At 42.6% G+C, this 17236-nt stretch overlaps 1 protein-coding gene across 1 annotated transcript in view; it reads right to left on the bottom strand.

Annotated features, from left to right (window-relative positions):
* The window catches only part of ANO2 (anoctamin 2), a 283025-nt gene that overhangs the window by 195820 nt on the left and 69969 nt on the right, over positions 1–17236 (bottom strand). The window contains exons 4-6 of the mRNA XM_028150319.2: positions 11194–11345; positions 7853–7907; positions 4784–4835 (exon numbers count right to left, since the gene is read on the bottom strand). Coding sequence (XP_028006120.2) covers positions 4784–4835; positions 7853–7907; positions 11194–11345 — 259 coding nt within the window. The remainder of the gene's footprint in view (positions 1–4783; positions 4836–7852; positions 7908–11193; positions 11346–17236) is intronic.

The raw sequence follows: 17236 nt of genomic DNA, 5'->3' as shown, positions 1-17236 counted from the left end.
ATTAGTGATGTACAGAAGTGATGACATCATAAAAGTTAATGCCAAGGTGAAGGATCAACAAAATACCTTGGAAAACAGTTCTAAGTACTGTCCTGTTCTCCTTATCTTCTTTGTCTGAAGCAATCATTCTCTGAAGGATCTAAGTCAATTCTATGCCATTTGTGCTTCTCTACCCAACCAGAGAGAAGAGCAATAAAACAAAATTCACCCCATGGCTCAAAGGTCCATATTATCTTTAGGCCTCACCCTGTTATCATATTTTTCATTCTTCCTGATCTTCTAAGTAAGATTGTTTAAGTTGACCAAGGAGCTTAGAAAGGACTTGATTTTCCTAGGCAGAAGTCAAACAAGGTGAAAACTGGCCTTCAGGGTTCTCCTCTGCTGGAAAGCAGAGAAGTTCAGTCATATGTCTCTTGTTACAAAGTTAATTAATCACCAGTAGCTACTGTGCAACTACCAGACTTTATTTATTTTGGGGAAAAGGAGTTAGGGCTTCCATGTATGAATTTGGGGCAGGGGCAACAAATATCAAGTCCATAACAATATGTAACTATTAAGGTATTTGCATTTTATCTAAGAGAAGTGTGGATCTATTTTACCATTTCAAGCAGGCCAGTGATATAATGAAATCTGCCTTTTAAAAACAGGCTACATTTTATAGGATGGGTTAAAATACACAAAACTGGGGATAAGAAGATGACTTAGTGGTTGGGAAAGTAATTCAGGTAAAAAATAATACAGTTCATATAGACTAGGATAATGGTTGTGAAGAGAAAAAGTATACCAATTGTAGAGATGTTTGAGAGATCAGTCAACTCAACAGCACTTAGTTATAATTTCTGGCTGGAGAAATTGAGAGCTAGTGTTTATTGAAATTGGGGTTACATGGATGGGAACTGTGTTGTCCCTCAAAGGGAAATCTATATGGCCCTTTTGGTTCACATTGTAGTTCAGATTCTTTCAGGGCAACTGCATGGAGATATTGAATGTGTAGTTGGATATTTAGTTCTGAGAATCTAGATAGAAAATAATTCATCACTAAATTTTCATAATGTCCATGCTTAAAGCATGGAAATCGTAATAGGTTTTTTAAATTTACAGTACAGTGAGTTGCTCATTTAAGCCTTACCTTAAAATATATTAAATGGCACTAAGGAAGAGACTTTATAATATCCGTTAATCTCTGCTTTCCTTCATTTTTCATCATTTTATAAGTGAAGGAAAACTGAGGCTAATGGACACAATATAGTCTGCCACAATCTAACAGAATTTAATGGTGATAGAACTTAAACTCACTTCTCCATGTTCCCCTGCCAAAGTTCTAGCAGAAGTACATTGGCGTCTTAGGATCTCAGGTTCATCATATGTCAAAAGGAGGTAGGCTATCCCTTCCAATTCAAGAGTCTATAAGTTGATGGCTAGATAACTATTATTTCTCTAAGTAACCGACTTTAAAGACCCAAGCTAACTCCACTTGTAGTTCATAGAATCCCAAAGGTAGGAAAAATAGGGGTGGAGCAAGGAAAGCCAAGTTCTAGACCCAATTCTGACAGTGACTCAGTGTATGACCCAGTGTACACTTATTCTCTTTGTACCCATTTGTAATTGGAAATGAGAATTACTGAGATGCCTTCTTTCTCTCGGGCTATGAAACTAATACTAGAAAATTTACATTGATACTTAGACACAGATGTGGAAGTAATCGCTTCCTCCTGTATGTTCCCTTTGCACTCTGAACATGTCTCAATTATTGTACCTGCCAGATTATCTCATAACTGTCCATTTAAATGTTTGTCTGCATGGCTAAACTAAGAGCCTCTCAAGGGTAGAAATTAGGTTAAATTCACCTTGGCATCTCTCAGTTTCTATAACATCATTTGACACATAGAAGGTGCTCAAGAAATGTTTTCTGAATGTTAAGAAAAAGAAAGAAATTTTTGAAAATTACTCAACAACAACAAAATCCTTAAGATGTTTGGCTTTGAGACATAAAAAAAAAAAAAAAAACAAAAAAAAACACAACCAAGACCTTAGATCCACAAAGGAAAAAATTCATTGTTAAAGCAGAGGGTCTCTAATGACCTTTCAGCACTCTGGAGACTGTCTCTCAAAATAAACTTTAGTTCTTAGGGACTTCCCAGTTTACAAGACAAACTAACAACTTCTTATTTAATCTTTACAAAAACCCTTCAAATTAGATATTATTATCTCCACTGGACATAAAAGGAACCTGAGTTGCAGAGAAGTTAAGTCATTTGTACATGGACACGGGAAGTCAGGAACTCGACAGCTACTGCTATGAAACTAGCAGGATAGTCATGTCTAATTAATTCATTAAACCACATTAACTGAGCAGAATGTGCAAGGCAGACAGCTAAGTGCATTGGAGCATGAAAGATGATTCAGACACATCTTAAGGACTGTCTTCAGAGTCTAAGCCATGGACAGAGATAACCTGCAAGAAAGAGATTCCGTTTTATGGGAGTGCTGAATAAAAGGGGGGGCATTAAAGAGAACCTGTTGGACAATGATGTTTGGTCTGGGGATGGGTAGGAGTGAGACTGGGGGAAGGACATTCATGCAAAGGGAACAACATGAGCAAAAGGAGAGAGGATAATAGTCACATTAACAGGAAGAGAAGCATTGGTGAGAGAGGGCAAAGGAGAGAGGGGGAATAAGATAGAAACAGAATATATATATATATAAAAGCCTAAGCGACCATTAGGACCAAACAACTGGAACAACCAGTCGACCAGTAGCTATGATGTGTACTGACCATCAGGGGGCAGACGCTCAATGCAGGAGCTGCCCCCTGGTGGTTAGTGCACTCCCAAAGCCAACCTCCTGCAGCCCCTCCCCCTGGCCGGCCCCCTAATTGGCCCTGATGGGGGGGGCCAGCTGGCCAACCTCCCATGGCCCCTCCCCACCCTGGCTGGCCAACCTCCTGCAGTCCCTCCCCCCATGCCCCAATGCGGGGGCCGGTAGGCCAACCTCCTGCAGTCCCGTCCCCCCTGCAGCCGGCCAGGCCCCCTGATAGGCCTCGATCACCAGCCAGGCCGAGGAACCCCACCCATGCACGAATTCATCTCAGTGGAGGTATCAATCAAGCAGTTGGAAATGCTGGGCTGGAATTGGTGGAAGAAACAGGAAATGATAATATACTGTTGCAAATCATCTTTAGAGAGAGAGAGAGAGAGAGGAGGCCAAAGAAACATGGAGACAACAACATCCAAAATGTGGGAGAAGGGAGAGGAACCAAAGAAAGGATAGTCCAGAGGTAGAAACCGAACAACAGCAGATCAGTAGATCAGCAGCACCTTCCTGGATATCAACTCTCAGAAGATGAAGGTTCTGTAAAGAAGTCTTGGAAAGATGTACAAAGTTAAGGAAGATGAAGACTAAGAAAAAGGCCATGAAATGTGGGAAGTAAGAAGTCACCTATGATATCCAAGGGAGCAGTTTTGATCAAATTAGGGAGGGTGTGAAAGGATAAAAGGGAAATTAATGGGGTTGAGGAGTGAACTGGTCAAGCAACGAGGATAAATTCAGGAACTTTGATGGAGGCCATGAGAAAGTACGAAATACTTTCTAAGATCTCTTGACTCCTCTGGTTGTCTTTATAACCAAGAACAATTAGCTGCTCAAAATGAGGGCTTCAGTTCATTCCATGGAATTGAACTGGACTAATTAATTACCCACTCACTCACATCCTTTCCTTATAAGCATCATGCTCCAGACAAATAACATTACACAGGAGATTTGATTTTTAAAACTTGGAGTGTGATTTTGAAATTTGTAGCAAGATGAGCACATCAAAGCAGAGTCATACATAAGTGCCCCTTGAGAGATTCTGCACTATCCTGGATGTGCTATCACTGTACGAAACCTGCTCTGAATCCCTCTTCAGTGTCATTCCCTTGGTACTGAGGCAGCTATGAGGCCCATGATAACCTCTCCAATAATAGCTATTACTGCTGTCATCACTATTATAATTCCTCAACTTCACTGCCTACATTATGCACTAGACTTGCCTCTAAATAACTTTGGACTCTTTTCAATTTGAAGCCGCTTCAAAATCCAAAGTTTTGTCACCACAGAGTATATTCTGAAGGAAATTCTCTCAAAGTTTTCAAAAGCCATTCAGAAGATGGTAGCACCTTTGGAAAGCGAGCTCAACCTGTAGTGATTTCTGGGGGAAGCACACATGCTTGTGCGTAAGCTCACATTTTTACCCTGGCTAGTATGTGTCTCTATGTAATCCATCAACATCTGGACTGCTCGCTTTATACTACAAGTTCCCAAGTGCTGAGGTTCCTGCTTCAAATACCAATACCCTCAAATTTAAAAAACAAACCACAAGGCAAACAGATTTAGCCAGATTGGGTGACAAGAATGCCAAACTTAGAAGAGGCACACTCAGACTAATGTGTGGCCTTACACAAGTCATTCACCCTCTCTGGGGTCAGTTTTTTCATGCATAAAGTGAGGGGGTTGGACTGAAGGACTTCTAAGATGCCTTTCTTCTGAAATGAAGATCTGGGAGAGGTTATAGCAGTCTGGGGAGCAGCCCCAACCCCTCCAAGAAATGGGGTGCCCCCTCCCCGGCTCCTGGAGGGCAAGGCGGGGTTTCCCAGCCTAAGTGAAAGCAGCCTCCTCCCCTCTGTGTGGGGCATTTGTTTGTCTTGTTCTTTGCTGCCCACCAAGCGAGCTGTTGAAAGGACAGCTCTGGTCCCCTCGGCACCCCGTCAGCACTATGTCTATGGGTGGGGCAAGGGGTCCTTACCCATTGTGTTGTTGGCTCGGGAACAGGCTGTGCGCTTCAGGATCTCATGCACCTAAAACGGATGAGAGCAGGGCTGTGAGGGCCTTGACCACGTGCGTCACCACATGTGGGGGGAGTAGGGGGGGCGGGGACCCGGCGGCTAGACCTGTTTCCAGGGAGGGGGAAGCCAAGCATATGCCAAGCTCATGGACTGCTTGTCAAACCCACTCAAACTTGAGTGCTTTGAGGAAACAAAGAATCAACACAAACACACACACACACACACCCTCCGCCCCACCCTGAAAATTTTTAAGAAAGGAACGGCTGTAAGTTTCAGTTACAGGAGGCAAGGAAAACACATCAGGGAGCCCAGACCCACAGCGCCCTCTGGAGGGATCGGGAGGAGGCGCCTGGTGGTGCAGATGATGCCCTGTCTGCCTTGGGGAAGAAAGACCAGGAGGAGGATGTCCTTCCTCTCCACCAGCCCTGATTAGTGCCATGCGGGGGTCAGCACAGCACAGGGAGGCAGACAAATCCGGTTCTAATCTTGGTTCCTAGCAGAGGGGTCCTGAGCAGCTCCGTGAGGTTTATTGCCTCCTTTGTAGTAGAGCTATGTCACAGCTGCTTTGAGGAAACCATTTTCGCATTTTGTAAACTGGAAAGGGGCCACCTATGTGTTGACCATCAGTACTGTTATTCCTGTTTTTCTCCTGAGTCCTCAGCTTGCCTCCTCAATCAGAGCATATCAGACATTTTCTCAAAACTCCATGCCTCGGAGCGCATCCTGGACACCCAGCGGGCTGCCTGCTCAGTGACTACTGCATGTCTAAATGAACCAACAAACCCTGGACTAGGGACTTGTCGGGGAGACTCTCTCATGGGAGAGAGGGGTGCTGAGTGTACCCCCAGCAGAGAAAACAGGGACACAGATGGCCAAGGTAAACCTGCTGGCCAATCACTACCCTTCAGTGTGTTCCAAGCCTGTGCCAAGCTATGAAAAGATGCCCAGCAGTTTGCTCTGGGATAAATAGCTGGGCTGCTCAGGTGCCCCAAAAAAGAGGCACAGAGAAGACATTTATAGATGTGGGTGAGGTCCTCACGGCAGAGTAGACCCCAAGACAAAAATCAAGGCTCTTTCTCTTCTCACAGTGTGGGGTGGACTGACAAAACGGCAGGATGGGAAGGAAGAAGTTTCTAGAAGAGATGAATGGAAAATGTGTTACTCCATCATTATTCACACTCCCACATTCCAGCCACAGACCTAGAGGGAGCAGTAAATAAATAACTTCTAGCAGAATGGGAATGTTTAATTCATTTAAAATACAGTACAGCAATTCAACAGCAATAATAATTAAGAATAGCATTTATATGGCATTGTATTATTTTACAAGCACTTTGCAATTATCGGGTAATCTCCATAACACCCTGTAATTCCCTCACAGACGTGAGATCCAAGCCTCAGGGAGATTTAAGTGGCTTATAAGAGCATCAACCAAAAAAATGGAAAGTTTATGGGTTTTTACATAAAAAGATGAAAGAAATCATATGCTTATTTTATTTTTTTTAAAGAATGGTTTCTTGATTTTTAGAGAGAAAGGAAGAGAAAAGGGAGAAACATCAATGTGAGAAGGGATCAAGCCCGTAGCCCAGGCATGTGCCTGATCAGGAATCGAACCAGCAACAATTTGGTGCAGGGGATGATGCTCAACCAACTGGGCCACACCAGCCAGGGCACATATGTCCATTTTAAAACTTCCTAAGACACTAGGGTAAGGGACCTGAAGTATTTTCTTGCCCATCCAGCGAAGAGGCATGGCCATGTTTTCATCATGCCTTGGAAATGTGCTGTAGCCTCCCCTAATCACCTCTCTTTTTATCCTTCTTTTCACCCTATTGACTTGGAAGTTTTTCCGAGTATCTAACCCTTATTCCTCCTTCTCTTGAAACTTAAGTTCTTTCCTAGGGACCAATGGAAACACACCGCCATCGTTTCCTCTGTGGCATGAGTAAGAGTCCAGCATTCCTTGGGCCCCTCTTTCCCTCCTCTGTTCGTAAACTGAATGTTCTCTAAATGGGTAGAGAATAAAGTGACCAGTGAGTAAACCGATCACCCTACAGCTCAGATTGGGGCCACAGGGGCACAGGCCATATGCAGATTTTCACTGGAATCAATCATCCTACAAAATTCAAAAACTTGACTTCGTGTTTTTTTCAGGCAAAAAGACTGTAGAAGAACAGTATAGTCATGAATTTTGGCTTTCTATTGAATGGGTTGGTAATTTTATTCTTGGACAAACTGGTGCGTTCTTACATCCCCTGTGACAGGAATGCAAGGACTCCTCTGGGAGTGAAAGAAAGAAGCACGGTGGCCCAGCCATGAGTTCTTATTTGGACACTAATGATCGGTTTGAATTTTTTTCAACTCATTGCTTCTCAGAGCCTCAGTTTCCTCATCTGTAAAATAAGAGGGTCCCCTGACTACCTGAAAGTCCCCACCAACTCTGAGAGTCCCTGTTTTTGTGATTCCAAGAAGGGTATAAGTGGATAACTCTAATGAGAAGACACTCCTCTTAACCCCGAGTGAGGACAATTTTCTGCTTTTTTTATTGAATTTATTCAGGTGACATTGATTAATAAAATTATATAGGTTTCAGGTGTACAATTCTATAACACATCATCTGTATATTGTATTGTGTGTTCACCACCCCAAGTCAATTATCCTTCCATCACCATTTATCGTCCCTTTACCCTCTTATACCTCTCCCATCTCCCTTGCCCTCTGGTAATCATCATACTGTTGTCTGTATCTATGAGTTGGGTTTTTTTGTTGTTTTTATTTAACCTCTTCACCTTTTTCACCCAACCCTCTATTTCCCTCCCCTCAGACAACTGTTAGTCCGCTCTTTTTTGCTACTGGGATTAGAAAGCATCTGCACATTTCTCTCAGTTTCTAGAAAACTCTAAGCAAATGACAATGGGAGGTAGCAGGGAGGGCAAGAGGATTCCTGCCAAACTGGGTACTTGGTCTTCCCCCACCATTTCCTGGGCCCACCACACCTGGTTGAGCACCTGGTTGGCCTTTTTACTCACAATTCGGCTACGGGTGGCATTGTCAAAGAAGGTGTCCTTATCCTGGATGTTGTACCTGGAGATACCAAGAAAGCAGGGTCAACTAATTTAGTACCCTTGTCCTGAGACCACTTCACCCAGGCCCAGAGCAAACTTTTAAAAAGCAGCATAGCAAGATGTGTAAGACACACACACACTCACACAAACTCATATTTATACTCTTTTTTGACCCAGTGATTCTGAAAATTTATCGCAGAGAAAATAAATTTAACAGAAGAAACAAGTCTCATAGATAAAATGTTTATCACGAAGTTACTTTCTATTAGGTTATGGAGATATGATGCAATTCCAAAATCTATATGATAAATTATTATGTAGTCATTGAAAATTATGATTATTAAAACTTTATAAATAGAACATTTTCAGACTATTATCAAAAAATATTATACTATAAGTTTTAAAAATAAATGAATGTTAAAAGGATTCCTGTGTGTGGACAAAGAGAGTATAAACACACAACAGCAAAAAGAGTATAGCTTCAGGGTATTGGAATTATAACTCTTTGTTTTTCAGAGAGTAATTTAATGTTGTCACTATATCATATTAGTTAGATACCAGAGTCCTAATTATGCAAGGGCTATATCTGTTCTAACCTCCAAATATTGACCTTTCACTCAAAAAATAAAAATCCCAGGTGTGTAGAGTTACTGTGCTTGGGACACTGTGCCAGAGGACTCACAGATGCATGAGACATGCTCCTAGCTCCCAGGAGCCCCGACACTGGGGTAGGTATGTTTCCAAACAACTGATGCAAAATAGACGTGATAATATGTAGACCATTGCTATGAGAAGTCTAGGATGGAGACCATATTCTGGTTGAAAAGATCAGAGAATTCTTCAAGAAGATGGTATTTAGGAACTGGACTTGAAGGATCACAGAAGCTGAATGAATGGGACTGTGTGGGAGGGGCAGTTCAATGCCAGGGCTGGCATGAAGGAAGGCCCAGGGAAGGGGAAGCACAGAAGAAACACAGAGCACAAAAAGAACAGCAGGCCAGGAGTCAGCATGCCAGTTCCAGGTCAGCCCCTTATGGCTGTATAATCTTGGACAGACCCTGGACCTTGATTTCCTCTCTATAATAAAGGAATACATGTGGGTGGCCACCTCACAAGAGGTTGTAATATTGTGATTTATAATAAACTAGAGATATGGTGCATGAAATTCATGCATGGGGGGTGTCCCTCAGCCCAGTCTGCAATCTCTCCAATCTGGGACCCCTCAGGGGATGTCTGACTGCTGGTTTAGGCCCAATCAGCAGTCAGACATCCCTCTCACAATCCAGAAACACTCACCTGCCTGCCTGTCTGATTTCTCCTAACCACTCTGCCTGCCAGGTGATAGTCCCCTAACCGCTCTCCTGCCGGCCTGATTGATGCCTAACTGCTCCCCTGCCAGCATGATTGTTCCCAACTGCCCTCCCCTGCTGGCCCGATCGCCCCCAACTGCCTTCCCCTGAGGGGCTGAGGGGACTGGGGAACTCCAGCTGGATGAGGCAGGGCTGAGGGGACTGGGGGACTCCAGCTGGATGAGGAAGGGCTGAGGGGACCGGGGGACTGAGGCTGGATGAGGCGGGGCTGAGGGGACTGGGCACCGCCATCTTGTGGCTGTGGGCGCTGCCATCTTGTGAGGGCGTGGCAGTCAATTAGCACATTCCCTCTTTATTAAATAGGATACATAGTTTGGTCTTCATCACTGTTCCTGGCTCGTAGCTCCCAAAACCTTGGAATTTTCTGAGCAATCAGAGCAATGGGAGCATCTTTTGTCATAAAATTTTGTCTCTGTCCTCAGTTCTTGAAATCACTTCAGAGCCATAAAGGTGAAATGGGTGTTTGTTATTCATAGTAAGCCCTTCCCACCACAATGAGGTGACTTTTGGAAAGCACCTTAAGAAGGAGGCTGGTTTCTAAGGGAACCAACATGAATAGAGAGTAGGAACCTTCAGTCCCACCCCCTGATTTCCTGGGAGTCATCAATGATTAATGAGTTAATTAACCATGGTCATATAATGAAGCCTCCATAAAAAAAACCAAAAGGAAGGGTTTCAGAGAACTCCCAGGTGGGGGGACCAGAGTTCTCCCACGTGACACCTGGCAGGTTCCAACACAAAGGCAAAAATTCCTTTGTTTGGGATCTCACCATCTAATTGTTGATTTGTATCTTTTGTAATAACCTGGCAATCTAGTGAGTAAACTGAGGTTTGTGAGCTCCTCTTGCAAATAAATTGAAACCATGGAGGGGATCATGGGAACCTCTGATTTATAGTTAGTCAGTTAGAAGCACAGGTAACAACCTGAACTTGTAATTGGCATCAGAAGTGGGGTGGGGCAGTCTTGTAGGACTGAGCTGTCAACCTGGGAAATCTAATACTATCCAGGTAGATAGTGTCAGAATTGGTTTCAATTGTAAGACATCCAGCTAGTGTTGGAGAATTTCTTGGTCATCTGGGAAAACACACACACACACACACACACAAACACACATTGGAATTGGTGACCAGAATTAATACCAAAACCAGCATATATATATATATAATCATTATAAAACATGGCAAAGAAGCATAGGATATATTATCCAATGGCCAGCAGAAACACAGCTCCCATAAATACCATCTCCTCAAAACAGACATGTCCTCATATCTTTTCTGCCTTTCCACGCTCCTTCCTTTCCCTCTCTTGCTTAATTCTCTTATCTTATCAGCTGCAAAAGTCACACAATAGTCTTATTTTCTCACTAGTTCCTAAAACAGAATAAATGCTGGACTGTTGCATCTGCCACTTTCCAACCATGTCTTCCCCATCCAAAGTTTTCCCAAATGGACATCCCTGTGAAGAGCTGTTATTCCCTCACCCAGGGTTGGGTGTGGGGAGCAGGTCTCTGCAGAGTCAATACATTTATGAATAGTAAGCTGAAAATACAGAAATCCAAAAGCTTCATCCACCTTCTCTCTGGTTTATCACAGCAAGTTAAAATCCTATCAGACTGGGAACTGAACAGAATGGTTTCCCCACAGAAGGTAAACAGGTATCTGAGTCCCAATGTTTATAATTGTCTGCTCCCTGATTCTCCATCCATCATGCAAAATGACTGAAATGTCAGGTTTCCCCCAAAGACACTGGACAAATATCCAGGAGTTACTTTTTATAATCTCACATACAGAAAGAGATGGAGAAAATATTTCACCAGGAGAGTATGCTTCCTCCCCTCTTTCCCAGGCATGGGGCACTCTCTCTATGACTGAGTGGTGTTTGATTTTCTTGCCCATCCTCCCTCACATCCCTACCCCTGCAGTTCTATTACTCACAGGTACATTTTCTCCCTGGAGAATGGGTAGGAGAGGTTTTTCATCCTGTTGTTACTATGCTCTGGAACTCTGGGCTTCAGGGGAGAGCTCAGCTTCTGCAGAATCTCATTGAACTTCTTTGCAATGCCGCCTTCTGATTTGATCTCATACATCTATGAAAGGCAAAGTCATAGGTCTGAAAGGAGGCCATACCCAACATTCAGAGAAGAGTGACTTACCAACCAAAGCTGCATGAGGTTCAGATCTCTGGATGGGACCACTCTGGGGACAGAGGAGACTGGGAGAAACAAGAAGTAGGGTCCTTCCCTTTCCCTATTGCTTTCACAAGGACATAGGCTCTGTACTCCCTCTAACTATTTGTGTGAGTAGAGGTGACCAATGTAAAGTAATGAGCGAGGAGTCCAAACTTTCTACATGACTTTGTTATAGCACCATAAGAGAAATGGAAAACCTACTATGTGACAGTCACCATCCGAAAGCTTCAATGCACATAGCAACCCAGTTAGATAGACAATATTAGTCTCATATTATAATGAAAAAATTAAGGCTCAGAAAGGTGAGATGAGTCAGCAAAGATCACACAGATAGTTACTGGGTGACCGCTTGGATTTAACTCATGTCAACCTAATCCAAAGTCTACTCCACAACTACACTATGCTCCTATGTGATCACATAGCATCAATTTGTTTGTTCCTCTTAGGAACTATCTGATAAATGAGTCTGCTCTCAAAGTAGTAGACATCTAATAAGTATCTGCCTTGAGTAAGGCATAGATTAGTGCCAAGATAATCATTAATATTCATAGTCCATATAGCTTTTTATAACGCACATAATGCTTTTGCATGCATTATAACTTTTAGTCTTTCTAACTTACAGTTATAGTCACTGAAACATAGTGCGATGAATGATGGCCACAATTTTTTTTACACAAATTCTCCTTTCAAAGGGTGGCATCTCTGTTCCCACCCCCTTAAACCTGGATGGGCTCTTTGGCTGTTTGACTAGTGCAGCAGAAGTGACACTATGCCATTTTCATCTTTCAGGAAGATGGGCAGCTCTGTCTTGGTCTCTCAAAGCCCTTGGCCACCTGGAGGAAGTCTGCAGAGAGGTGCTGAGAGGACTCAGAAAGGGAAAGAACTTGGCCAAGCTCAGCATTCCGGCTGCCCGCTAAGCATCAGGCATGTGAGGAAAGCCTTCTAGGACCCTCCTGTCCAGCTCAACCCCAAGCCAAATACCACCAAGTGACCTCAGTCAACACCACATGGAGCAGAAGAATCTCCCAACCCAGCTCTGCTCAAGTTTCTGAGCCAAAACTTATAAGATAGAGTAAAATGAGTGTGTTTTAAGTTACTAAGTTCAGGCTAATTCGTCATGCTGCAATAGATAATTAGAACAAGAGCCAACATCCAGATCTTCTGACTTGAAAGCTGGTCTTCTCTCTAGTGATATCTTCAAGTTGCTTAAATCTAGACAGGCAGTAAAACATGTACAGAATACATATAAGATAGAGATAAAAGCCACAAAAGTCATGCAAAATGCTTTGAGGGTTCAAAGGAAGGAGACAGCACATCCAGTTGAGAAATCAGAAGAATGTTTCATAGAGGGAATAGTATCTCTATTGGACTTTAACAGAAAGGTAAGCCTTTTTTGTTATCATTTTGTTCTTTAATAATAAAATTATGGTAAGTTAGGGGATGGAAAGAACCAACCCTATTTAACAACTGAAACATAACCACAGTTCATTTCTTCTAATAATTTTTTCTATGCATTTTTATTTAATCTCTGTTATAAAATTAACACAGTCATAGTAAACAAACACAAACCATAGAAGTATATTAACTAAATGTTAAGTTTCCTTTTTCTTCCAAACCAAACCTCTGCAGAAGAAATCTCTATTAGCAATTTGAGTATGTTTTATTCTGACTCAGAAATACATTTATGACTGAATCTTGTTCTAAACTGTGATTTTATTTCACATCTTCTATAATTAGCAATAGTTCACAGATATATATCTTTCCAGATCAGTTCATGTAGAGCTACCTTAATGAATATATAATATTACACAGTAGACATAAATCCTAATTTTTTAGTCATTTCCCTAGTAATGGCCATTTATTTTATTTTCTTCACATACTTTAGCTTACTTGTCCATATTTCTATTAACATGACCTTATAAACACTTTTCATTGAACAAATATAGGCAGATATTCCAGGAAAAAAAAGTAGGAAAGTTCAAGTTTGGTTTAAGAAGGGTTAAAATGCCCTGGTTTCTTTGGAGCATGAGGTTCTGATGGGGACATAGTGACAGTGCCCATCAGAGAACAGCGGGTTGAGACCCTATTGCACAAGGCAATGGGAAGTCAGTGAAGGGTCTGAACAATGACAAAACCAGAGTGAAGTTGTGTAGGAAGAAGAAGAATGAGCCATATTTCTGAAACAAGGGGATTATTTATTTCTAGGAGCATATACCATTTAGTAAGCATCTCTTGTGTGCCTGGCTCTTGATATACATTAGCATTAATCTGAAAGATATGCTGCAAAGCCAAGAGGAGTTAAGTATCTCAGTCAAAGATAGTACGAGCCAGATAATAATTGCTGGAGCATTTGAACTCCCAGCAAAGCCTGTGTTTTAATTGCTTTACTCTCCTGCTTCATTTGCTAAAACATGAGTTATTGTGGGAAAACAAAATTCAAAAAGATGACCTCGCCAAAACCGGTTTGGCTCAGTGGATAGAGCATCGGCCTGCGGACTCAAGGGTCCCAGGTTCGATTCCGGTCAAGGGCATGTACCTTGGTTGCAGGCACATCCCCAGTAGGGGGTGTGCAAGAGGCAGCTGATCAATGTTTCTCTCTCATCGATGTTTCTAACTCTATCCCTCTCTCTTCCTCTCTGTAAAAAATCAATAAAATATATAAAAAAAAAAAAAAAAAAGATGACCTCCTCACACTGCCCCAGCACACGTCACATAGGACATTTAGGGCAGGTTCTGACCTGGCACTGAGACTGCCATGACATGTTAATCATACCCATAACCACATGCCTTTAAATGGCATGTGCATGGAAATTAAGGTTTCAGAGCAGGAGGGAAGCTGATGGACTCTGTCTTCCAGATGGCCTTGGAATGACAGACTTGGACTCACCAAGGGTATTTCTTCTTTGTCCACTTTTCTCTATTTCCACCTCTAGTTTCTTAGTCTAAAGAGCCTTCAACTACAGTAAGAACCGGTCTCCCCATATCTTCTCTTGCTTAGAGTTGTTACATTGAACAAATAAAAATACAAGATGTCTAGCCTCGCTGGGTGTGGCTCAGTGGTTGAGCATTGACCTATAAACCAGGAGGTCATGGTTTGAGTCCTGGTTGGGGCATATGCCCAAGTTGCAGGCTCACTTCCCAGTGGGGGACATACAGGAGGCAGCCGATCGATGATTCTCTCTCATCATTGATATTTCTATCACTCTCTCCCTCTCCCTTCCTCTCTGAAATCAATAAAAATATTTTTTAAAAATACAAGATGTCCAGTTAAATTTGAATTTCAAATAAACAAGGAATCTTTTTTAGTATAAGTATATCCCAAGCCATATTTGGGACATACTTACACTTTAAAATTATACTTATATAAGAAAACAACTTTTTAATATATTTTTATTCATTTCAGAGAGGAAGGGGAAGGAAGAGAGAGATAGAAACATCAATGATGAGAGAGAATCCTTGATCAGCTGCCTCCTGCATGCCCCCCACACTGAGGACCAAGCTCACAACCCAGGCATGTACTCCAACCATGGCCTCCTGGTTCATAGTTCAACACTCAACCACTGAGCCACACCAACTGGGCAACAATAATTTTTAGTATAAATATTGTACAGCATATTGGGACATATTTATACTAAAAAAGTATTCATTATAATCCAAAATTTGAATGTAACTAGGCATCTGTATTTTATTCTGGCAACTCTATTGTCCACCTCTAAATCATTCCCCATATTGGAGCCAGAGTGATGTTTCTGAAGCAAAAATCTGATTGTGTCACCTGCCTGGGAAAAAGTCTTCAACAATTACCCATTGCTCTTAAGATAAAGACAAAAATTGTTAACATAGCCTATGGTATTCTCTAGAAGTCTCCACATCGTATTTCATGGACCCAAATGCCTCTCCTTTGAAGTACTTATCACAGTTGTAACTTTACATTTATTTGATGATTATTTGATTAATGTCCAGCTGCCCCCCCCCAAACCATAATATCTATAAAGGCAGGATACTGTTCAAACTATTCCCTATCTTTGCATGAATGAATGAATGAATGAGTGAATGAATGAATGATAAATCTCTGGGGAACCAGCATTGATTACACCAGTTGCTGCCACAGAAGGAGCCCAGGCTGGGGACAGAACATCCAAAAGGTAAGAGATCTTGATAGAAATAAGCCAGGCTGGAGGGGAAAAAAGCCTAAAGCCTAAAACCTCTGTCTGGCTGAAAGGCTTCCTTCCTGTCCTCATTGACTGCAAAGGCACTCAGGAGCCCAGCCCCGGCAAGGCCAGGAATGCCTGTATTCAGTCATTTTAGGTTAATAACCCAGCAATTGTCTCAGGGCCTGGTTCTGGCATAAGTGTAGCTAAGAACCTATAAGCAGTCCTTGACCCTCATCTTGGCAGTGTATCTGGAAGAACTCACTTAGAGAAAAAGGCTAAAGGGCGTGGGCACCTGTCGTATGTCTTTAAAGGGACCAGGAATGGGACCAGTAAAAATGTTGACTGTTTTTGATGGGGTTGTGCTCCAAATCACTGAGAGTAATATTGTCTGCCTTCGGGAAAAATGTAGAAGGTGTAAAAGGCCAGTGTCCCACCGGAAACCTCAAGGTAACATCCGCTCCACAGCCCTGACCAAAACCCTACATAAACATGCCCAGGCTGAAACACCATGCTGACTTATGTCAGAAAGAGATTTCCCAGACTTCAGGGACTTTGGGAAGATGGATCCAGACACATACCCACTATAAAACATAGGTGGGTGGTACTCCCTGGTACAATACCATGGACACTAGGCTTGGAGGACAAAGGACCTGCTTTCTACTCCACTGGGCCTTTGTACGTGTTGCATCTATTCCTGGAACTTCTCCCCTTCTTTTCCACCTGGATTACTCCTCCTTCTCCTTCACCACTAGGTTCAAGTGTCAACTTTTCCAGGAAACATTTCTTGGCCCCTCACTTCCTGTCATGCTTCCTTAGTACCCTGTGAACGAACACCTGTGTCATAAAATTTGTCATGCACTTCTCTTAGTCTTGGTTCACCTATCTGTCTATGACTTCTAGAGAAAGCAAAGACCACAGTCTGTGTGCCTGGTGTGTAGGAGGAACACAAAAATGTCTATTGAGTGAACATCCTGGCCCTTGCTGACACAATCTAGCTGTGTGACTTGGGGCAAGTCCCTCTCAGGTTCTTCATCTCTAAAGAGAAAACTAGGAAACTTCTACTTCCCACACTCCCCAAAGTGATGGAGTAATAGGGACCAGATTTACCATACCTGAAACAACCAAAACATTCACACAAAAAACATGGAATCATGGTTTCTGTAATTTAAATGTCCACCCCCCACAAAAAAAAAAAAAACCTTGAAATTCTAATCCCCATAGTGATGGTATTAGGAAGTGAAATCTTTGGGAGGTGAGGAGGTCACCAGAGTGGAGCCCTCGTGAATGGGATTAATGTTCTTATGAAAAAAGACCCCATTGAACTCCCTAGCCCCTTCCACCATGTGAGGACACAGCAAGAAGGCATCAGCTGTGAACCAGACAGAGGGCCCTCACTGGACCATGCTAGCACACTGGTTTCAGACTTCCAGCCTCCAACACTGTGAGGGGTGGCAGGGTAGGGGTGGGGGGAATTTCTTGTGTATAAGCCACCAGGTCAGTGGTATGTTGTTATAGCAGCTTGAACAGAACAGGACAAGAGTTTGCCAACTATTGGACATCAGAAGTTCCTGAGAGAAAGGAAACAAACAAGATATGATTGCTTCAGCTCACTGCTGGCAGGAAGGGGAAATAGGT

This window comes from Eptesicus fuscus, chromosome 7, assembly GCF_027574615.1.
Source record: "Eptesicus fuscus isolate TK198812 chromosome 7, DD_ASM_mEF_20220401, whole genome shotgun sequence".
Taxonomy (NCBI): Eukaryota; Metazoa; Chordata; class Mammalia; order Chiroptera; family Vespertilionidae; genus Eptesicus; species Eptesicus fuscus.
This window is presented reverse-complemented; position numbering and strand designations above follow the sequence as displayed.